This window comes from Nelusetta ayraudi, unplaced genomic scaffold (assembly GCF_046127955.1).
Source record: "Nelusetta ayraudi isolate G7.1 ecotype Tasmania unplaced genomic scaffold, CSIRO-AGI_Nayr_v1 ptg000110l, whole genome shotgun sequence".
In the NCBI taxonomy this organism is placed as follows: domain Eukaryota; kingdom Metazoa; phylum Chordata; class Actinopteri; order Tetraodontiformes; family Monacanthidae; genus Nelusetta; species Nelusetta ayraudi.
In genome coordinates, this window is record NW_027466160.1 from 1 (window position 1) to 22500 (window position 22500).

The 22500-nt window shown below is 55.5% G+C and overlaps 2 protein-coding genes across 9 annotated transcripts in view; one reads left to right on the plus strand and one right to left on the minus strand.

Moving 5' to 3' along the window:
* Positions 1-784: 784 nt before the first annotated feature.
* On the plus strand, positions 785-12087 carry LOC142903413 (protein 4.1-like). Of its 8 annotated transcripts, XM_076048999.1 has the most exons (27): positions 785-901; positions 2080-2158; positions 2467-2622; positions 2729-2833; positions 2914-2956; positions 3058-3133; positions 3218-3339; positions 3582-3678; positions 3779-3866; positions 4063-4215; positions 4368-4465; positions 4639-4814; positions 5457-5534; positions 6159-6251; positions 6333-6388; positions 6425-6535; positions 6669-6707; positions 6840-6851; positions 7180-7368; positions 7803-7991; positions 8825-8920; positions 9067-9150; positions 9821-9862; positions 10022-10114; positions 10203-10283; positions 10624-10745; positions 11644-12087. In XM_076048999.1, the coding sequence occupies exons 1-26, from the start codon at positions 822-824 to the stop codon at positions 10732-10734; spliced, it is 2547 nt and encodes an 848-aa protein (XP_075905114.1). In that variant the 5' UTR covers positions 785-821; the 3' UTR covers positions 10735-10745; positions 11644-12087. The 8 variants fall into 8 exon arrangements, with proteins under 8 accessions (XP_075905114.1, XP_075905116.1, XP_075905112.1 ...); XM_076048997.1 differs by having other exon boundaries at positions 786-901; positions 6333-6535; XM_076049001.1 differs by lacking the exon at positions 8825-8920 and having other exon boundaries at positions 6333-6535.
* Positions 12088-12538: 451 nt separating this feature from the next.
* lama1 (laminin, alpha 1) overlaps positions 12539-22500 on the minus strand; it is an 18370-nt gene continuing 8408 nt past the window's right edge. The window contains exons 29-64 of the mRNA XM_076049006.1: positions 22318-22441; positions 22079-22219; positions 21812-21930; positions 21620-21709; positions 21347-21546; positions 21066-21208; positions 20814-20912; positions 20525-20627; positions 20267-20423; positions 19967-20174; positions 19761-19877; positions 19511-19671; positions 19286-19424; positions 19100-19202; positions 18862-18978; positions 18545-18727; positions 18301-18455; positions 18085-18228; positions 17751-17884; positions 17508-17661; positions 17262-17386; positions 17016-17166; positions 16760-16904; positions 16530-16671; positions 16268-16382; positions 15887-16039; positions 15656-15807; positions 15356-15550; positions 15088-15271; positions 14758-14864; positions 14481-14670; positions 14199-14351; positions 13952-14105; positions 13645-13778; positions 13217-13430; positions 12539-12806 (exon numbers count right to left, since the gene is read on the minus strand). Of these exons, the coding sequence (XP_075905121.1) occupies positions 12643-12806; positions 13217-13430; positions 13645-13778; positions 13952-14105; positions 14199-14351; positions 14481-14670; positions 14758-14864; positions 15088-15271; positions 15356-15550; positions 15656-15807; positions 15887-16039; positions 16268-16382; positions 16530-16671; positions 16760-16904; positions 17016-17166; positions 17262-17386; positions 17508-17661; positions 17751-17884; positions 18085-18228; positions 18301-18455; positions 18545-18727; positions 18862-18978; positions 19100-19202; positions 19286-19424; positions 19511-19671; positions 19761-19877; positions 19967-20174; positions 20267-20423; positions 20525-20627; positions 20814-20912; positions 21066-21208; positions 21347-21546; positions 21620-21709; positions 21812-21930; positions 22079-22219; positions 22318-22441 (5269 nt within the window). The 3' untranslated portion in view covers positions 12539-12642. The remainder of the gene's footprint in view (positions 12807-13216; positions 13431-13644; positions 13779-13951; positions 14106-14198; positions 14352-14480; positions 14671-14757; positions 14865-15087; positions 15272-15355; positions 15551-15655; positions 15808-15886; positions 16040-16267; positions 16383-16529; positions 16672-16759; positions 16905-17015; positions 17167-17261; positions 17387-17507; positions 17662-17750; positions 17885-18084; positions 18229-18300; positions 18456-18544; positions 18728-18861; positions 18979-19099; positions 19203-19285; positions 19425-19510; positions 19672-19760; positions 19878-19966; positions 20175-20266; positions 20424-20524; positions 20628-20813; positions 20913-21065; positions 21209-21346; positions 21547-21619; positions 21710-21811; positions 21931-22078; positions 22220-22317; positions 22442-22500) is intronic.

The following is a 22500-nucleotide window of genomic DNA, read 5'->3' on the forward strand; positions in this document are numbered from 1 at the left end:
ACATATCCCACAATCCCACGGCACAGACAGCTGTTGCCAGGGGCCTGCGCTGGGATTAAGTGGGCGGGGCCTGAAGGTCCAGATTACTAATCCGAGTGGACAGACAGACAGACAGCACACTGGGCGAGAGAGAGAGAGAGAGAGACGGTGGAGCAACGTCTTCATCCTCAGCAGCAGCACCTGGAGACAGGTAACCACGCCCCTTCCTGTCGGTCCCCCTTCATCTCCCTCCTTCTCCTCTCCTCCTTCTCCCCCCTCCGACCCCGCCTTAACCCCTTCCACCACCCTTCCCCATCCCCACCCTCTGACTCCTCCTGCTCTACCACTTTATTTAATTTATTCTATTATTCAAGAGGAAGACACATGCAGTTAGATATGCGTGTGTGTGTGTGTGTGTGTGTGTGTGTGTGTGTGTGTGTGTGTGTGTGAGTGTGCGTGCGTGTGTGTGTGAGTGTGTTCACGCATCAACGCCTGTCAATTGTAACGCGATGTTCTCTCTCTCTCTCTTTCTTTCTTTCTTTGCTTCTCTCTGCTCATCGATAACTCCGCCTATTCATTCGCTGGTGAGTACGCACGCACGCACGCACGCACGCACGTACACGCGCGCACGCAGACACAGAGGACATGCGCAGTATTGGTCAGACGTTAAAAACACCAAAGGTTTTTTTTAAAACGCTGAGGGTGGAGCTGGGGTGGGGTAGGGCGGGGGTGGGGGGTGGAGGGGGGTCTGTGACGGTTAAAAGCAAAACAATAACCATAGAAAAGAGGCAACACATCTGCTGACGCTCTAAGCGTCGTGACGTCACAGTTGCGCCGCCGCCATGCGTGCGTTCGTTTTAACGGAGGACGTGAAAGACGCGTCGGTCAGCGGAGGAGAGGCGGACGTCCTGCGCGAGGACAGGTAACGATGCGGGATGCGGGATGCGGGACGGTGATAACACTGATAATGATGATAATAATAATAATAATAATAATAATAACAAGAAGAAGAAGAAGAAGAATAACTAGAATTTAAAAAATAATGATCTTCCGGAACGATGCTGACCACGTCATCACAGTGCTGGCTGCACTGAGTGACTGAGTGTGTGTGTGTGTGTGTGTGTGTGTGTGTGTTGCGGCGGGGTGTTTCCTGCTGCAGTCGGCTGCTGCTGCTGCTGCTGCTGTTCACTGTCCTGCTGTGCCTGTGCGTCTGTGTTGTGTGTCGGTGTTGCAGAGCTTTACTCTGCAGATATATATATTTTTTGAAATGACTAAATTAAAATCAAGCAAAAAGTGATTTCGATTAAATTAACTCACGTGACATGCGATCAAACTAACCGAGTGGATCAGGAAACTCGTCATCACTCATCAATAAAGCACTGCACCACCGAAGAAGACCGCGGCTCCGTCGGCACGAGGTTTGATCGATAATCAGCGAGTGGATGATTTATCGATCAGCTCTCCAAAACAGCCGTCTGCCCCCTGGCGGCGGCCTGCAAGAATAGAACACTAGTCCCACTCACCCCATCTGTTTTAGCAGGTATCTGCAGGTAGAATGCAGACTGGTGGTGATGTTGCTGTCACCTGGTGTCAGGGCACAGGGTTGTGTTGCTAGTACTAGCAGTACTGGGCTTTGTGGCCCCTCACAAGAGGCCCGTCAATCCATCCAGTCCCCTTCTGCTCCGCCCAAGGAAGCGTGAGCGTCATTTCCTTTAGCATCAGGTCATCATGCTAAACTAACAACAAAAACAACGACAACAACAGAAGCAAGGAGTGAGAAAATGCTAGCACACAGCTATTTGCGGAATCAGAGATTCGTATAGGATGAACGTTTTTAACATGTTTTTGGTGTGTTGTCACTCTTTTACTGGTTGAACTGGTTCTACTGGTTCCACTTCTTCTACTGGTTAAACTGGTTTTGCTGGTTTTACTGGTTAAACTGGTTTTGCTGGTTCAAGTGGTTCCTCTGACCCACATCAGCATCATCCTCATCCTGGTCGCAGCAGATTACTCCAGATTATCTGGCCCCTCCCCCACTGAGCTGACATCTGGAAGGAGGGGGTGGGGCATGATGACATCATCAGTGTGCTGCGTCCGCAGGTCCATCGCCATGACGACAGAGCCAGGTGAACCAGACCACTCCGTCCCAGAGGCCGCCGCCCACTCCACACCCAAACAGGTGACAAGGAACAACTTTTTTTTTAAATTCTTATTGACCTTTAATTTTTGTACATAACAAACAATGAACATGAAGACCTTTAGATGAATATCACAGGGAAGTAAAATTCACAAAAAGAGATTGGTGAACATTTCCTGTCGGAAACAACCTTTTTAAGTCACTTTGTTGGGTGCGATGACATCACTCCCTGTCTGACTGTCGCTCTTTCTCTCTCTCTCTCTCTCTCTCTCTCTCTCCCTCTCTATGTCTGTCCATCTCTCTCTCTCTCTCTCTCTCTCTCTCTCTCTTTCTCTCTCTCTCTCTCTCAGGGAGGGGAGGCGCGGCCGTGGGCTGAAGACTCCGCCAGTCACCTGTCGTCCTGCAGCCGTGTCTCACCCTCTCCCGCCAGGAACCCGCTGAGCTTTAGGACCATGCAGGCCAAGGTGGCGCTGCTGGATGGCAGCCTGTTCACCTGTACCCTGGAGGTGAGACAAGCAGAAAGACAGACAGACAGGTGGGGGACATCGTGAAGACACACTGTGTGTGTGTGTGTGTGTGTGTGTGTGTGTGTGTGTGTGTGTGTGTGTGCAGAAGCGTTCCAGAGGTTTGCTGCTGTTTGAGAAGGTTTGTGAGCATGTCAACCTGCTGGAGAAAGACTACTTCTCCCTGAGCTTCAGAGACAGCGACAACAACCAGGTACCTATCTGTCTGACTGACTGTCTGACTGACTGACTGACTGTCTGTCTGACCCGTCTGTCTCTCTGCCCGTGTCTCAGAACTGGTTGGATCCAGCCAAGGAGATGAAGAAACAGGTCAGAGGTGTGTAGCTCCGCCCACTTGCTGTCAGGTGGGCCGGGGGAGGTGGTCACCTGTCTCTCTCTCTGACCTGTCTGTCTGTCTGTCTCTCTGCTGTTCTCCAGGTGTCCCCTGGAACTTCTCCTTCAACGTCAAGTTCTACCCTCCAAACCCGGTCCAGCTGTCCGAGGACATCACACGGTAGATTCTCCACCTGACAGCCCTCCCACCCCCTCGCCCTCTTGCCATCCCCTCCTGAAGTGGGTGTGGCCTCTCCCTGGACAGGTACTTCCTGTGTCTGCAGCTGAGGCAGGACATCGTGTCAGGTCGCCTGCCCTGCTCCTTCACCACCCACACCATCCTGGGCTCCTACACCGTCCAATCAGAGCTCGGAGACCACGACCCCGGTACTGCCCGACCTCTCACTCTCTCTCTCTCTCTCTCTCTCTCTCTCCCCGCCTTGCTCTCTCTCTGACCAATCTCTTTCTTTCTCCCTGTGACCTGTCTCTTTCTCTCTCCGACCCGTCTCTCTCCCTTGCTGTTTCTATCTCTCTCTGTGACATGTCTCTCTCCCTGTGTGTGTCTCTCTCTCTGACCCATCTTTCTATCTGACCTGTCCCTCTCCCTCTCTGACCTGTCTCACTCTCAGAGGAGGCAGGGTCAGACTACATCAGTGAGCTGAGCTTTGCCCCCCACCAGACCCGGGAGATGCAGGACAAGATCGTGGAGCTGCACCGGACCTACAGGTTGGGCCCCTGAGGAGACACGGCTGTGGTGGCTTCCCCCGGTGGTGACCCAGTCAGCCAGGGCTGTTTGATGCTGATTGATTGGTTGTTTTCTGCTCAGAGGGATGACGCCGGCCGAGGCTGAGATGAACTTCCTGGAGAACGTGAAGAAGCTCTCCATGTACGGCGTCGACCTCCATCACGCCAAGGTCTCACTGCCTGATGGCCACTTCCTGTCCCTGTCAGTGTGTGTGTGTGTGTGTGTGTGTGTGCACGCGCCCCAGGGTGACTGTAGTGGTTTTTCCACTCTGTCATTGATTTTCTACTGGTAACGGGCTTTGACTGATTCTGGGGCGTGTCCGTGTGTGTGTGTGTGTGTGTGTGTGTGTGTGTGTGTGTGGGCAGGACTCAGAGGGCGTGGCTATCACACTGGGCGTGTGCAGCAGCGGCCTGCTGGTCTACAGAGACCGACTGAGGATCAACAGGTTCTCATGGCCAAAGATCCTGAAGATCTCCTACAAGCGGAACAACTTCTACATCAAAATCCGTCCAGGGGAGGTGAGACACCACCGAAGAAGAAAAAGGGTTTCAGACAGGCCCTCCACTGGGTGCCACATTTTGACGGCACCACCTTCTGGATGGACCACTAAGACCAGTTCCAGCCTGATGTCGTCTCAGTCTGACCACTGTGACTCTCTGCCCATTCCCAGTTTGACCAGTTTGAATCCACCATCGGTTTCAAGCTGCTGAACCACCGAGCGGCCAAGCGACTGTGGAAGGTGTGCGTGGAGCACCACTCCTTCTTCAGGTGGGTCACCTGAATGCTAGCCATGCCAGCGAGCTATGAGAGTATGTTGTCAAGTGACGGTGCTGCTCAGGTACGAGGCTTCCTGCTGCCACGGCCAATAAACTGGTCAGAAACCCAACAACAACAACAAGGACAACAGGAACAACGTGGTTTGTCTTTGGCGCCCCCTCCAGGCTGATGACTCCAGAGGAGACGGCAAAGAAGTTACTGACTCTGGGCTCCAAGTTCCGCTACAGTGGCCGCACCCAGATCCAAAGCCGCAGGGCCAGTGCTCAGATCTCCAGACCTGCACCCAGTTTCCCACGATGCATCAGTAAGAGGAGCATGCTGAGCCGAAGCCTGGACGGAGGTAACGACCCCTGATCGCCCGCTCCTGGTCCTGCAGGGGCCCCCGGGCCAGCCACAGACCAGACCTCTGAACACGTGGTGGGCCTCTGTAGCGGATCCACCAGTAATAGATGTAACAGTAACAGATGCACTCGTAATAGATCTAACAGTAACAGAACCAGCAGTAACAGGAACAGATCCACCAGTAACAGAATCACCAGTAACAGATCCATCAGTAACAGAACCACCAGTAACACTAACCAATCCAGCACTGACAGGTGTATCACTGACAGACGTAAAAGTAACAGAACCACCATTGACAGAATCACCAGTAACAGATGTAACTGTAGCAAAACTACCAGTAACAGATCCACCGGTATCATAGGTAACAGTAACAGATGTACCAGTGACCGAACCACCAGTAACAAAAACCCACCAGTAGCAGTTCCACCAGTAACAGATGTACCAGTCACAGATTTACAATTAGTAGATCCATCAGTAGCAGATCCACTAGTAAGAGGTCCACCAGTAACAGGTGTAAAAGTAACACGTGTCACAGTAACACATGTAACAGTAACAGATGCACCAGTGCCATTGGGGGTTTCTGTGATTTGACAAGTTGTTTGGTTCCTATATGTAACCAGAGCCTTTGATTGGTCCTTAGCTGCGAGGGCCATACCCTCTCTGAGCGGCTCTCCTGCCATCGCACCCCCCGCCCAAACCAACGGCAGTCCTCAGACAGGTAGCGCTCACGCCCCCTGCTGCCTCCTCCTGTCCTAGCACAGGAAAGAGCTGCAATGTGATTGGCTCTGAATGCTTTCCTTCACGCTCTCAGTAAATGCTGCACTATGATTGGCTGGAGAGAGATGTGCACCTGGAATCAGCCACAATGAATGTTGTGTTTTTGTCGATCATGTGGTCAGATCTGCATCCTGTCACATGATCAGGGGGAGGAAACCAGTCAGCTTCACTGAACATGCTCAATCTTTTCTTCGATTGGCCGATATTCACATCGTGGGCAGCAGTCCATCTAGTCCCGCCTCTTTTTGCACTGCTCATTGGTGAGAAAGTCTGACTCATTTTACTTCTTTATTTTACTTTAGCTTCTTCCTGACTTCCTGCTGGCCTAGCAACTGGTGTTGTTAGCATCATTAGCTTTGACTGAAGTGGTGTGGATGCTCTAAGACCCTGGTTTTACCGCAGTTCTAACTGCTGATTGGCTGATTGGCCTAGCTTCCTTGCATGCTCCAAGCTCATTGGCTAAAGCAACACGCATTTTCTGTCCATATAACCAACAAAATTGTGTGTGTGTGTGTGTGTGTGTCTGTGTGTGTGTGTGTGTGTGTGTGTGTGTGTGTGTTTGTAGATATGGGGGCAGGGCTGTACAACGCATCAAAATACATGGCCACCAGTGACCTCATCACCATCATAACACCTGAGAAGAGGACTGAAGAGCCAGGTACAGGACGGAGCTATTTCAGCCAATCACAGCGCAGGGTTACAATCTTACCTCCTTGTCCGATGGCGTCTGGTGTTGCAGAGGAGCAGGTGCAGATCTTGCTGGAGGCAGAGCAGGAGCAGGAGGCGGAGCAGGAGGTGGAGCTGGAGCAGGAGGTGGAGCTGGAGCAGGAGGTGGAGCAGGTGCTGATGTTGCAGGAGGTGGAGCAGGAGGAGGAGGAAGAGGCCATTGGGGTGGTGGTTTCTCAGCAGAGCCCTCCCACCCACCACAGACAGGACACCAAGGTATCAAACCTGTCTAACCTCACACACCCATCTCACCCATCTAACCTGTCTCACCCATCTAACTCTGTCTCACCCATCTAACCTGTCTCATCCAATCTCACCCATCTAATGCATCTCTCTTTCCATGTTGTAGACAGAGGTGACGTTGGACGGAGACCTGACGATGTCTGAGGTTAGGCCATGCCCCCCCCCAGCACCACCTCACGTGCACAATGCTGTATACAGGAAGTCTCACCTGCAACTGTAACCAGGTTTCCTGTCTGTCTCTCTTCCTGTCTGTCTCTAATCTTGTCTGTCTGATCAGGATGAAACCCAGGTGAGACAGTCACGCTGCTCCAATATTGTTCTTGTAGTAGTAGTACTAGTAGTCGTAGTAGATATAGAAGTAGAAGTCGTAGTAATCGTAGTAGTAGGAGTAGTAGTAGAGGTAGTAGTAGTCATAGTAGAAGTAATCATAAGAGTGCTCGTAGTAGAAGTAGTCAAAGTTATTGTTATTGGTAGAAGTAGAAGTAGTGTTTGTTGTAGCAGTAGTAGTCGAAGTAGTAGTAGACGTAGTATTAGCAGTAGCAGTAGTGGTTGTGGTAGAAGTATTAATAGTAGTGATCGTAGTAGAAGAACAGACTTGTGGTTTTTTGCACCTGCAGGAGACGCTGGGGAGTCCGGAGGAGGCGGAGCCGCAGCCTGGTAGCAGCATCAGCGCCCTGCGGCGCTCTTTCCTGGAGGGAGGGGCCGGGGGGGCCGGAGGGCTCACCGAGTGGGACAAGCGCCTGGCCGCGTCCCCCCTGCGGCGGCTGGACGACTCCCCAATGATCGAACCGCTGGAGGCTGAAGAGGTGAAGTTCCTCCACACGCTGCCCCCTGCTGGTCTACACTGGCAGCTCAGCATGGCCCCTGATTGGTTGGCCGAGCTGAGGAAGCTCCACCCCCGACCACCACGTCTTTTTTCGCTGGGCTCACCTGCGCGTCCCAGGAGGGCGGAGTCGCGGCAGACCGAGATTCCTCTCGGCCAATCAGTCATAGTTGAAGTAGTAGTAGTCGTAGTAGAAGTAGTCAAAGTAGTAGTAGAAGTAGTGGTAGAACACGTAGGAGTAGAAGTAGTAGTCGTAATAGTAGTGGTAGTAGTCATCGTAGAAGCAGTACGAGTAGTAGAGGTAGCAGTAGCAGTAGTAGCAGTAGTAGTAGTAATCATAGACCGCGTCATGGAAGCTCCTCCCCTGACCGCTTCGTCTTTTCGCTGTGCTTGATGTTGCTCACCTGTGCACTCCAGGGGGGCGGAGTCACTGCAGACCAAGCTTCCCCTCGGCCAATCGTGGGGCAGAGCCTCGGCCGTGACGTCACTGTGGCATTGGGAAGTCGTGATGCGGGTGTCTGTGATGTCATCGGGACGCTGGTCGGGCTGTGCCTAAGCCCCACCCCTCCGTTGGGTCACCTGAGAAGCAGGGTGTCGCCCACTGTGGTATGCCGACTGGCTGATGGAATTGTGGGCGGGGCCTTGCACTCAATCAGTCATGTGACACATTCAGTCCAGAAGAGCCTGCTGCTGGTTCCACCCACATGTGGCTCTAGCCCCGCCCACTGGCCTTTCACTCCTGTCAGCGTGGTCCAAACAGGAAGTAGTGACACAGCGTTTCCTCCTCCCACTTCCTGTTGGAGCAGGAATGATCAAATCATTGAAAAGTTGTTGAAACAGTCTGACAGGCGTCAACAGGTGGTAGGCGGAGCCCCAAAAGGGGGCGGGGCCAGGAAGCAGGTTCATTTTAAAGTGAGGATGTCGGTGTTGGCCGTAGTCAAGCTGAGTGGCCTCAGGGGTTTGATTGACAGAGAGCAACACACAACCACCTGTGGCAGGGTTGTGTTGTGGGTGGAGCCCCACCCTCTGAAAAAGGCTGCAGTGAGCCGAGTGTCCAGCAGGGAGCAGCGTGGAGCTCCTGCTCCTCACTTCCTCCCCTTCCACTGCTTCCCCCTGCTGGTTTCAACTGGTTTCACGACAGGTGACCTCAGAGCTCCGCCCACCACTGAAGGACCTGCCTCCTCCGATGGTCCCATCATGGGTCATTGACCTTCACACACCTTCAGCTTCCTGTCTGACACCTGGCGAATGACCCCGAATGACCCCCACTGATCTGACTGTTTGGCCACGCCCCCCTGCATGGCTCTAGTCTGGCTTTCACAGTATGGCCTAGTTCAGACTTTGTGCGTCCTTTAACCTGTGTGTGTGTGTGTGTGTGTGTGCGCGAGCGCGTGTGTGTGTACGCTTACGCTTCCGCGTGTGTGTGTGTGTGTGTGCAGCCCAAACCCCCCCTGGATGAAATGTCTCCCGAGCTGACGGCTCTGCTCAGATCTGCACAGGAGCAGCAGCCCTGGCGAGACCACCACCTGCTCAAGGTGCTCGCAGACAGGCAGGCGCCACCCGCTGACCGTTAGCCGCAATTGCAACTGACAACAATTAATGAGAAGAACAAGGCCCCGCCCCCTTTCACACCTCCCTCTGCTCTCTCTCGCTCTCTCGCTCTCTCGCTCGTGTGCTGCAGACGTCGGAGAAGGTGGAGACAGTCTACCTGACCACGGAACCATGTGACCAGCAACAGCAGCAGCCAATTGGTGACGAGCCTCAGGTATCCACGCCTCCCACCAACCCCCCACCCCCACCGCCGGGGGCCTGCATGATGCATGCTGATGATGATGTCACAGAGGGCTGGGCTGATGAGCTGCAGGCTAAAAACGGCGATGACGATGATGATGATGATGATGATGACGATGACGTCAGCGACAGCGAGGACGATGCTAGCGACGCTAGCGAAGACGCCATCAGTGTGGTGGCGCGGGTGGCGGTGGACGAGGCCACAGACGCCGCCGTCCGACAGTCCCAGAGTTCGCCCAGCGCTAGCCGAGCTAACGCTAGCCGAGCTAACGCTAGCCGAGCTAGTGCTAGTGCTAACGACGGAGACAGCCAGGTTAGCCCGGAGGCTAGCAGTCTGCCTCACCAGGCAGACCAATCAGACTCTGACGAGGACGAGGGGGCGTGGCCTGCCTGCCCCCGCCCCTCCACCAGCCTCGCGACCAATCAGACGCCCTCTGACCAGAGTGGTGATGATGATGATGATGATGAAGCTGAGGTAACATCCAGGAGTTAAACATGTGGCGTCACCCTTGACCTGCCCCTCAGCCCTGAGCCCCGCCCCTCACTGCTCCTGCTGATTGTGTTGATTGTGTTGTTGTGTTGATTGTGTTGATTGTGTTGTTGTGTTGATTGTGTTGACTGACAGCTGTTTCCTGTTGCTGCAGGTTCCAGTGGTGAGGAAGACTCTGACCTACGAGGCACCAGGGGTGAGAAGCCACGCCCACCCCACCATACCTCAGTGCACTGCCCGAGCACCTTCTATTAGCTTAGCATCAAAGCTAAGGGAGGCTAAGCTGGCCAGCTATGCTAAAGCTCACTGTGTGTGTGTGCGTGTGCGTGTGCGTGTGTGTGTGTGTGTGTTGCAGAGCCGTGTGGAGCCGCCTGCTGGGCTGCTGCTCAGCTCTCAGACCTTCACCTCAGAGACGTCCAGCACACACACCACCACACACATAACCAAGGTTAGCAGCTCCCCCAGCTCCCCTCCCTCTGCCCCGCCCCCCTTAATGACATCATCACCCAGGTGATCCTCTGTGTTTCCTCTCACAGATGCTCAAAGGAGGATTTTCAGAGACCAGAATTGAGAAGAGAATCGTGATTTCTGGAGACACAGAAATGGATAATGATCAGGTAGCGTGTACACACACACACACACACACACACACAAACACACACACAGAGTGAGTTTTAGCGCAGCTGCTATCTGCTACCAGAGCATTTTCTTAACGTTAAAGCCAACTGAGGCTATGGAAACAGCTGTCCAGTAGAAGAACCACACACACACACACAGACACACACACACACACACACACACACAGACACACACCTTCTGTCCCTTCCTGATCAATTAGAGCAGGGCAGGTGTGGTGAACCAGTCAAGCCAGTCAAACCAGCAGCAGGGTCAGTACAGTGGTGACACACCAGATGGCCAGACGGGGGCGCCATGTCTGACCCTGGTGTCTCTCTCAAGGCCGTGGCGGCGGCGCTCAGTGAGGCGTGCCGGGAGCATCCCGAGCTGGCCGTCACGCGTGTGGTCGTCCACAAAGACACTGAGGTGGCTTCTGGTCATATGACTGATTAGTGACATCACAGGTAACCCAGGCTCCGCCCCCTCGCTCTCCCCAGCTGGCAACACAACACGCTGCATGTTTTGGTGTTGGCAAACGGGATGCAGATTTTCCGTTTGAGTGCATGTTGCTGATTGGCTGACACGGTATCACACCGGATTAACCAGTTACAAACCAGTGCAACCAGTAACACACCAGTTCAGCCAGTAACACACCAGTTCAGCCAGTAACACACCAGTACAACTAGTAACACACCAGTACAACCAGTAACACACCAGTAACACACCAGTTCAGCCATTAACACCCTAGTACAACCAGTAACACACTATTGCAACCAGTAACACCCTAGTACAACCAGTAACACACCATTGCAACCAGTAACACCCTAGTACAACCAGTAACACACCAGTAACACACCAGTTCAGCCAGTAACACACCAGTACAACTAGTAATACACCAGTACAACCAGTAACACACCAGTTCAGCTAGTAACACCCTGGTACAACCAGTAACACACCATTGCAACCAGTAACACACCAGTTCAGCCAGTAACACCCCAGTACAACCAGTAACACACCAGTTCAGCCAGTAACACCCTAGTACAACCAGTAAAACACCACTTCAATCACATATACTCATACACACACACACACACACGGGTTACAGGTCACTCAGCAGGCTAACGCAATGCTATACTAACACTGTGCTACGCTAACAGGCTGCTTCCCTAATTGCCACTGGAGGCACGTGAAGGTTCTGTAACCAGTAAAGTGTGAAGCTGCATGTGGATGAAATTCCATTTGGGAACAAACTGTGTGGCTCAGTACACACGTGTGTGAAAGCGCAAGTTCACACAAAGACACACACACACACACACACACACACTCACACACACACTCACTGTTGTCTTCTGTGTGTTACAGGAGTGAAGCTGCTGCTGCTTCTGCTGCAGGAGCCCTAGTTTAGAAAGTAGAGCCAGCAGTGACACCTACAGGACACCTGCCGAACTGAGGAGCACACGCACGCACGCACGCACACACACACACACACACGCACACATGCGCGAGTTTAAGGGATATTTCACAGTTTTTCTCATCTGAATGCTGTAAATGAAAGTTTTCTTTTTTGTGTTTTGTTCTTATTTAGATGTTGGAGATTTAAAGATAAAGTTTGATTCACTTTAAAAAGTAGCCTCCTGATAGACAAAGTCCTCCTGACACCAGAGGGCGCCGTCAAGCTTGAAGCAAGAACAAACAGTTAATTGCTTGCTAGCTTAGCACACGGGCCGGGACTGCTTCCTGGAAAATAGTGAAATATCCCTTTAAGTTGCCCAAACGAGCGAGGTGGACACCAGGGGGCGCTGCAGAGACTCACCCTAACCCTAACAGCTTCCTGCCTCCCTGCTCAGGTCACATGACACACGGGAGGTCACCTGACCTGTAGCCGACTGGATGTTTAGCTCCGATAGATAAGTCGGCAGGTTGCAGATTTACCCAGAATGCATCAGAACCTGCTGAGGTCGTCTTGTGTTTCTCCTTTTCCTGTTCATTCACTCACTCATTGATTTATTGATTTATTGATTGATTGATCCGTGCTCATGTCATGTGACACTCAGCCCACTCCCACCAGTGCACACACACACACACACACACGTAGGCCACACCCACAAGTGTCACATGGCACACAGGCCACACCCCCTGATACTTCCCTCTCTGAACTTCGTCCTCGGCTGCTCCGCTGAAATAAAGGAATTTTGCTCACGGCTTTATTGGCTGCTTGGAGTGAGAAATAATTTGTTGATTTCATGAAATTAAAACATTTCAGCCGCAGAATTTCTTTTTATTATTAATTTTGTGATGAAACAAACCAAAGTGTCAAACAACAACAATAAAGGGATGTTTTCCAACACGGCGCCACCTTCTTCAGCCAATCACAGCGTCGGGACACGTGTTAGGGGTCACGCCCAGCAGGAAGTGGGCGGAGCTTAGGTCCAGGTGGTCCGTCAGGTGAGACTTGATGAGCTGAAGGTTCCTCAGGCAACCTCTGAACCTGGAGGAGGACGACAGGCAGTTTTGCTTGACGCCGCCTGGAGAGACAGGCAGAGGGGGAGAGAGAGACAGGGAGGGGGAGAGAGAGACAGGCAGGGAGAGAGAGAGACAAGCAGGTGGAGAGAGAGACAGGCAGAGGGGGAGAGAGAGACAAGCAGGTGGAGAGAGAGACAGGCAGGCAGAGAGAGAGACAGGCAGGGAGAGAGAGAGACAGGGAGGGGGAGAGAGTGACAGGCAGGTAGAGAGAGACAGGGAGGGGGAGAGAGAGACAGGGAGGGGGAGAGAGTGACAGGCAGGTAGAGAGAGACAGGCAGGGAGAGAGAGAGACAGGGAGGGGGAGAGAGAGACAGGGAGGGGGAGAGAGAGACAGGGAGGGGGAGAGAGAGACAGGTTAGTGTGAGTCAGACTCTTCCAGGTATGTCGCTCCACCCCGCGGCCCAACTCTCACCTGGAAAGCCACCCAGGTAGACGGGGTTGTTGGTCTCGGCAGAGGTGGATTGTGGGTAAGGGTTGAGCACGCTGTAGCTGCGGCCGTCCACGCTCAGCGTCAGTGAGTGCTTGGTCTTCCTGGCCACCAGGTGGTGCCAGCGCCCGTCGCACAGCAGTGCACCGTGAGACCTCACCGACACTCGGCCCGCCCCATTGTTCACGTTGAACGCCACCTGGTGGTGAGTGGAGGGAGAGCACATGCACGCGCACGCACACACACACACACACACACACACACACACACACACACACACACACACACACATACACAGAGTGAGTTTTAGCATAGCTGGCTACCTGCTTTAATGCTAAGCTAATAGAAGAACCACACACACACACACACACACACACACACACACACACACACACACACACACACACTGATACCTGTCCGGAGGTCATTTCCAGGCCGATGGCGTCCACCTTGGCGCTGCTGACCCCCAGGATGACGGCCTCTGATTGGCTGGTCCGGAACTCCAAAGACACCGAGACGTCGGAGCCCACCTTGTAGCCGCCGTGCACTGAGACACACACACACACACACACACACACACACACACACACACACACAGTGGGTTTTTGTGTACCTGCTATCTGCTTCCATAGCCTTCCCTTAGCTTTAATGCTAAGCTAATAGAAGGCGCTAAGCTGAGCAGTCGCGCATGTTCCACGACACTCCCTGGTCGGAACTCACTGAGGACGGCGAATCCGCTGCCGTTGAAGTAACTCCCTGCCTGGTCACGGGAGAAGCAGGAAGTGACATCATGGCGGGAGGCGGGGCTTTGCAGGTCCAGGGCAGCGCCGTTAAGACTGAGGGAGCGGACGCAGCCGGGGAAGCTGCTGCTGACCTGCGGGGGGGAGGACAAGGGGGCGGAGCTAGCGGTGAGGCAGTGTAAGAGCCTATGCGCTGTGATTGGTGGTGGTGGCTGTGACGTCATTACGTTGAGTCTGCGGGTGCTGTGATTGGCAGGCAGCCCTCCCAGGTACAAACGTTTGTCCACGTCCAGCTGGTTCCCCCTCAGCGCCGCCGTCGCCACCGGTGCCGACTCGTCCACGGCCAGTGAGAGAGAGCGGCGGGCGACCTCGGCGGTCACCTGACCACAGAGAAAAAACAAAAAAACCAAACGGCTCCCAATGAGGAACCGACTCTGTTTGTTCACATCAAAGAGACGGCAGCTCTTGATGCTTTTCATACGTCATGCTGAGAGCCGTCTCACACTCACATGATGCCACTGGCCGTCGTTGATGGCGACAGGGGAGGTGACGGAGGCAGGGCCTCGGCCCAGGTCAGCTGACAGCCACACTCTGCCCGCCCCCAGCCGCACCACCACCAGGTCCATCAGCTTAGAGTCGGCGAGGAGAAGGAGGACTCCATCCAGGGCCCGGCTTCGAACCCACAACCTGACCGACACACTGACACACACACACACACAAACACCTGTCAGCCAGCCAGCCACCAGGGGAAGAAGAACTGCTTCTTCCTGCTTAAGGCCCGCCCACCTTCTTCTGACAGTGTTGGGGTTGATGACGAAGGTCATATGACTGTGTCTGGACGAACCAAACTGAACCGCTGACGGGAGCAAGGTTGGCTCCGCCTCCGACACACACTGGAACCACACACACACACACACACACACACACACACACACACAGAGTTTTACAGTAGCTGTTAGCTGCTTTCATCGCACTTTCTTAGCGTTAAGGTAACAGAAGGTGTTAAGCCAATAGAGCGTGCTAAGCTAACGGCACGCGCTCATTTAGGGTGCGAGGCGTTGCCTCGCTACCTCACCCATCATCAGTTTCCAATAATCAATAAATCAATGTGATCACCGTCAGGGCTCCGGGTGTCAGGGCGCTCAGGTGGGTGGGTGGGGCCATGGACAAACTGGACGGACCATTGGTCGGTTCTACATCCTGGTCGTCGGGAAGCACTGCCCCCTTGTCTCTGTCCTCCAGGAGGCAGCTGTCGAGCTCCGCCCCTTTGTACCTCTCAGCTCCTGATAGGTCGATGATCCTGAGGTGAAAGTCGACGACCAATCAGAGAGAGTTGTGTGCATGTGTGTGTCTGTGTGCATGTGTGTGTGTGTGTGTGGCTTACACTCCTCCAACCACTAGGTACTGGATGCAGCCTCTGAACGACCCCGAGGATTTCTGCAGTTTGATTGGCAGACGAGACTCCTCCTCCTTTGGAAGCCCTCCAATGAAGAATGAGGCTTTGGACCAATGAGAAGAGCCGCCGGGCGGCAGAGACACTGACTTCCTGTGTCCCTCGTCCACCTGCAGAGACACAGACCTGGGGCAGGTGGGGTGAGACGCATGGTGAGACATGTGGTGAGGCACGGGGGTGAGACAGGAGGGTGAGATGTGGGGTGAGACAGGTTGCCAGGGTGACACTCACTTCTTGTGGAGGCTGATGATGACGGAGTGTTTGATTCCGTCTCCAAAAGATCCTCCGTCAGCTTTCATCACAGTGAGCGTCTGCGTGGCCCCGCCCACCTCGCCAAGCTCCGCCTCCACTGCCCCCGAGGACAGGTGCACCACCAGGAGGCGCTGCAGCAGGCCAAAAGAACAACACGTCAGTCAGTCAGCCAATCAGAGGCCGACACCTGGCCGCCCGTCTCCATCTCACCTGTCTGTCGTGTCGCTGGTCGCCCAGCACGGCCAAGAGAACCCCTGATTGGTTGTTGGTGGTGAAGGAGAGCAGAAGCTCCGCCTCCGGACCCAGGGAGCGCAGCGGCAGCTGCAGGAAGCCGGGAGACAGCAGGGACACGCTGCGGACGGCCTGAGGAGACAGCAGGGGGCGCCGGTCAGCCAGGAGGGGAGGATACACCCCCCCACAAACATGCCCACATCACTTCCTGTTTTATCCTAGTAGTGTAGTGACTGAGAAACACCCTGAGGAAATGTTTTCATGTTACTGTGTCACTGTGTGTGTGGGTGTGTGTGTGTGTGTGTGTGTGTGCGCGCGTGTGTGAGAGAGAGAGAGAGAGAGAGAGAGAGAGAGAGAGACCTCCAGCACGCAGCCCTTGCGGACCCCGAAGGCGTCTCTCAGCAGGTCAAAGTTGGAACGAGCGATCTCCACGTTCTTGATGCAGCCGACGTACGACCTGGAAATCACCTGTCGCCTGGCAGGTCAGACAGGTGGGGAGTCAGACAGGTAGACAGTCAGACAGGTAGACGGTCAGACAGGTGGGCAGTTACAGTCTGACAGTTAGACAGTAATACAGGCAGGTGCGGTGACATCACAGCGCGGCCCTCTGCGGCAGACTCACCTGATTGGTCGGGAGGCAGGAAGTCCTCCAATGTAAATGGGGTCGAGGTCGGAGCGGTTCAGGTCGGAGGCGGAGCCAGGAGACTCCGCCTCCAACACCTCCTTCTGCGAGGACTGGTCGGCAGCCATGATGGACAGGTACCCTGAAACGCACAGCCGCAGCTTAGTTTATTTTAGCTCAGTTTAGCTTAGCTTAGCTCGCCGGTCCCTGCAGCGAGGGGGTGGGGCTACCTTTGCGTTTGTTCCGCTGCAGCGTGATCTTGTACCAGACGCCGGTGTTGTACTTCCTGTTGGACGTGAGGATCAGGGCGCCTGAGCCGAGGTCAAAGGTCAGGCGGACCCGCCCCTCCACCAGCTCCATGGACAGGAAGTCCCTCTGCAAAAAGCAGGCGGTGGTTGTGCTCAGGTGGTCAGGTGACTCAAAGTGTTACAGCGGTGTGAGGGTGTTGTTGGGGTGTAGTTTGGGGGTGTTGTCGGGTTGTCTCACAGTGTTGTTGGAGGCCAGGTACAGCAGTAATCCGCCCGGCGACAGTGTCTTGAACAGCAGCACGACGGAGGTGGAGGTGGCTCTCAGAGACTTCTGGACCAATGAGAACCCAGATCCATCGAAGTGGAAGGACGTCTCCTCCACCTGGGGGCTACAGTGAGGGGGAGACGGCCAAACACGGCCAGGTGGTTGGTGATGTCGTTGTGTTGTTGATGATGTTGTGTTGTTGTGTTGTTGTTGCGTCACCTGCTGAAGCAGCCCCCGCACTCGCCCTCCCTGCTGTCGTAGCTCCACAGGCCGATGTTCCTCTCGTCCAATGAGGCTTCGCCTAGGCAGCCCTGGAAGGTGGAGGAGCGCAGGACGGCGGGGCCCTGACACACACACACACACACACACACACACACACACACACACACACACACACACACACACACACACAGTGTGAGCATCAGGCGACCCCTGACCCCTGACACCCGGTGGTGCAGCTGCTACCTGGCTGCCGGTCCTCAGGCCTCCGATGTGGATCCAGGTGTTGCGGTCCACGTCCAGGACTCGGGCTGCTCCGGGAGACCACGCCCACACTGAGGGGGCGGGGCCTGACTCCGCCTCCAGCCGCTGGACCGACAGGTAGGCCAGGGCCCCGAGCCTGTGATATTATCAGAAGAGGACACGCTGGTGGCACTGGCGCCCTGTTTCCCTGAGGTGGTGTGAGGGAGGTGAGGGGGTGTGGCCTACCTGGTGGCGTTGATCCTGGTCCACTGATTGGTGCTGACGTCCAGGTGGGGGAAGTCCAGCCTGGTGCTGCCAGAGCCCAGGTCCCACAGCAGGGACGCCTTCCCATCATGCACCTCCACTGCCAGGAAGTCCACCTGCGCAGAACAGGAAGCGTCGCCTCAGAACTCCTGCTGATTGGCCACTGGGTTCCCGCCCACAAACACCAGCAGACTGACACTGATTGGCTGAGTGGTGTGGTTGTGTTAGCATTGTGGTAGTGTTGTGTGGTTGTGTTGGCGTCGTGGTGCTGCTCAGGTAATGGGCAGCTTGTGTGTTTGTGTTACTGTTGCGTTACCGTTGTGTTGCTGCCCAGGTAGAAGAGCAGGTTGTGTTTCTTGCTGGTCCTCACTGTCACACTGACGCTGTTCCAGTTGCTGGAGTCGCTCTGGGGTCGGAAGGATCGTACGCAGCGCCGCTCAGCCGCCACTGCCACCTTGATCTGATGACATCACCACATCAGCACTCTGACCTGTGTGTGTGTGTGTGTGTTACTGTGTGTGTGTGTGTGTACCGAGGCAGCTTGGCGCCGGGCCTGGTTGATCAGGTCTCTGATGTCTGTCAGGTTCCTGCTCAGCGTTTCTCCCAGCATGCTCAGCGGCTCCACGCGCTCCAGGAGGCGCTCTGTGCGACGCTCCGCCTCCTCCAGCTTGCGCCGCGCCTCATTGGCTGAGTGTGGAGAGAAAGGAAGTGTCAGGAGCGAAGGGGAGCCCTTGGCCGGGGTGACAGACGGATGGCGGACCAGAAGCTCCACCCACTTGCTGAGGTCACGTGGGTCACCAGCTGGTTGGTGTCCCTCACTGAGCTGCTGGTCTCCTCCACCACAGAAGAAGAATCCTGCAGCTGCTGGTCCAGTCTGTGCAGCCGCTGCAGCGCCTCCTGCAGGCTGGACCTCGCTTTTGCAGCCTGGGACTGAGCTTTGTGCAGCGCGGCAGAGGAGGCTGACACACACACACACACACACACACACACACATGCAAACATGCTCACGTTAGAAGAACCAAGTTGTGTGTCTGTGAAGTCACACCACTAATCCCACACGTGTAGGCGGGGCCTGAGGCGGCTGCCGACTCACCATTGGTCATGTGGCGCAGGGCTGTGATTGGCCGATGCAGGAGGACAGTGAGGTTGTGCACGCCGTCTTTGGCCACACCCACTCTCCTTGCGGCGGCCGAGATGTTGAGCAGCAGCTCTGAAGGAAGAGGCACAGAGTGACCACTATCATCACCCACTGACTCCACCCAACCCTGACCCCACCCACTCAGATTCCACCCACCCCTTGCTCCACCCACTTACTCCGCCTCCCAACTGACCTTCAGCTGTCTGGTTGACTTGTCGACTTTGCACCCAAACAGCTCGGCTGATGTTCAGCTTGGTCCCACCCTCCTCTGACAAGGAGCCCTCTGATTGGACAGTCTGAAACACACACACACACACACAGAAGTGAAGAATTGTTCCTGATTGGTTTGGCCGGTGTCTGCACTCGTAGTCCAACGCACCATGTTGAGAGCGAGGGAGGCAGAGAGTCGGGCGACCGACGCCTCCTGCTGGGCGGAGTCCACCTGCTTGATGATGTCATCGTCCATCTCGACCAATCGGCTGCCGTTGTGAGACAGGTTGCACACCGACGACAGCGAGCTGTTGAGGGAGACACGATGGGCGGTGAAGACACTGCAGTGCAGGTTCCCGCCACCGGGTGGCACCTCCACCAACACTAGGCCTACCTGTGCAGGGAGTGGGCGTGGCTCTGCAGCAAGTGGGCGTGGCGTTCTGCTCGGTAAACCCTCTCCAAGGCGTCGGTCAGCTTCAGCCCCACAACCAGACCATCCACCTGTTTCCTCAGCAGGGGGCGCCACTGCTCCACCTGGGCTGCCAACAGCTCCACCTGCAGGACAGCAGGAGGCACTCAGCACCTGGCTGAGGGTGTGTGTGTGTGTTTGTCAGTGTGTGTATGTGTGTGTGTGTGTGTCATACAGCGCTGCCATTGGTCAGCTCCTCCACCAGGTTGAGGGCGTCAGCCAGCAGCAGTTGCCCCGCCTCCAGGTCGGCGTTCACAGCCGAAGTGCCGCCACTCACGTTGTGATGGACCGACTGACACACAAAACATCATCGTTAGTGTTGTCGCCGTCAGAGTATGTGTGTGTGTGTGTGTGTGTGTGTGTGCGTGTGCATGTGGTCACCTGAAAGGTGTGCAGCAGATTGTGCGTGTCCTCCAGCAGCGCGTGTGTGCGGTTGTTGCACTGCGTGGCGGCGCCCAGTTTGGCGAGCAGCTGCCCCAGCGCTTGCTCGGCCGCGGCGAGGGAGGCAGCAAGGGGGCGGAGCTTATCTGCGGCCGGCTGCTCCAACAAGAAGTGGGCGTGCACAGAGCGGAGGAGGGACTGGGCCAGGCTGAGGGGGCAGGCGAGCGAGAGGAGAGAGGGAGGCAGCGGTCAGCGGCCAATCGGATGATGAGAGAGGTCACGTGACTTTGTGACACACACCTGGACTCCTGATTGGCTGCCGCGCGGGTGGCGGCCAGGTCAACAGCGCCCATGGCTTCCACGGCAGTAGCCACCTCCTTCAACAGCAGCGTCTGATTGGCCGAGCTGAGCTCCTCCTGGGTGGTCTGGTTCAGAGACCCCGCCTCCCGTTGGAGCACTGGAACCAATCAGAAGAGACGCCGCATTTTTAAAAAAGGACCTGGCTTGGACATCACATTTGCTGTTGTTGTTGTTGTTGTTGTTGTTGTTGTTGTTTACTCTGGATGTTGTCCTGAAGGACGCTGATGTTCCGCAGCAGCAGGGAACCCTGGGAAACGCTGGACACGCCCACTTCCTCCAGCCGCTCAGACAAACGGGATACCTGGCCAATCGAGAGGCAGCGAGGTCACGACCTTCTTCCACAAGCTAGCTCCTTCACTAGCAGCAACGCTAAAACTCACTGTGTGTCAGTGTCTGTGTTCTATTAGCTTAGCACGTCCTTTAGCTTTAATGCAAAGAAAGCTACGTGCGTGTGTGGCTAGACTTCAGGTTAACAACAATTGCTCACCTGCTGCAGCGCAGCGTCAAGGTCAAGGGTCAGCCGACTGAGCTCCTCCTCCGCATTGACCACACCCACAGCCACGGAGCCGTTTCCTGACCACGCCTCCTGCACACAAACACCAGGAAGAAGTGTCACCTGGTAGAGAGACTCTTGAGCAGCAGGAGGCAGCGTCCCCTGCTGACCAACAGGGTACAGTTCACCCTCCTGAGCAGCAGGGTGCAGCGTTCCTCCTGACCAGCAGGGGCAGTGTCCTGGTACCTTCAGCTCTCTGCTTCGGGCCTCCAGCAGCAGCAAATGGCGGTAGGAGGCGGCGTTGACGGCGCTCAGGTTGATGGACAGGAAGTGCTGGTCCAGGAGGTCCAGGTCATCCAGCAGGGGGCCGCTGCACTCGTCATCACACGCTGGAGACACACACACACAAGCACAAACACACACCAAACACACACACACAGACACACACATACACACACTCATTCAGGTCAGCTGACCTCACAGTTGGGGTGTGGCCAGGGTGGTGGTGGGCGTGTCCTGCTACTCACACAGACAGTCTCCATCCTGCAGGACGTGTCTGTGCTCGCACTGGTCACATGACCGGCCTGAAAAGCCCGCCCTGCACTGGCATTGGCCACTCACGGGGTGGCATGTCGGCCCCGCCCACACGGAGCCCTGCCCACTGCAGCCGCACGGCTGGCAGCGCCCGCCTGGCAGGGAGGGGGCGCCGTAGTGACCTGACGAACACCTGTGGGCCAGTCCAGTCAATCAGAGGAGGTGGGAGAAGTCAGATGACTGCCAGAGGGGGCGGAGCTACTTACCTCTCACAGTAGCGGCCCTCGTAGCCCGGCTGGCAGGCCGTGCAGCGGAAATCTCCCACAAGCCCCTCTGACACGCAGGTGGGGCTGAAGCTGCACACACACACACACACACGCACGAACACACACACAGTGAGAGGTCAGAAGCTACAGCAGTCAGCTGGGAGTCAAGTGGCTGCTAGCCTGCAGTGCTACCTGTTGTCCTGCATGGGGCAGGCACACGGCGAACAGTCACTGATGGAGCCGCTGACGTTCCCATAATGCCCTGGGGCACAGAGCTCGCAGCTCCGCCCACTGGTGTGATGCTGGCAGTCCTGTGGAGGGTGAAGAGGGTTCTTGGTTAGCACGACTTGGTGAGCGTCATGGTGACAACATTATACAACGGTGTGTTAGATGGTGCGCTAACAGTGTTAGCAGTGTGCTAGTGGTGTGTTAGCGATGTGCTCGCGGCTAGCCTGTTACCCGACACGCCCCCGTCTCCACGTCGCAACTCTGGCTGTGGTTGCTGCAGCGGCAGGGGACACACGGCCGCACAAACAACGACCTACGAGTGGCCGGAGTCAACTCTGACAGCGGCTGGCGGAAGAAACCGGCGGCGCAGTCCTGCAGACAGACGAGCAGACGGGTCAGCTCGGAGAGACAGAGTGGGACAGGCAGGGAACGTAGCGTCGGCGACGCAGCGATGACATCACAGCAGTCACCTGACAGGACAGTCCGGCATATCCGCTCGGACAGAGGCAGGACTCGATTAGTGTGGCCACACCCCCTGTGACCTTTGACCCCAGCTTGGCCTCCACTGCCGTCTCCATGGTGATGTTTGAGATCCTGAGAAAAGAAAAAGACAGACCGGAGGTGATGCATTGGGTGAGTCAGTCTGTGTGTGT

Excerpts from the sequence above, each read along its gene's own strand:
- LOC142903413 (XM_076048997.1), top strand. The coding sequence starts at position 822 with ATGCGTGCGTTCGTTTTAACGGAGGACGTGAAAGACGCGTCGGTCAGC. Across the intron at positions 2,623-2,728 it reads TGTTCACCTGTACCCTGGAG|AAGCGTTCCAGAGGTTTGCT; the intron begins GTGAGACAAGCA and ends GTGTGTGTGCAG. Across the intron at positions 9,151-9,820 it reads CAATTGGTGACGAGCCTCAG|GTTCCAGTGGTGAGGAAGAC; the intron begins GTATCCACGCCT and ends CTGTTGCTGCAG.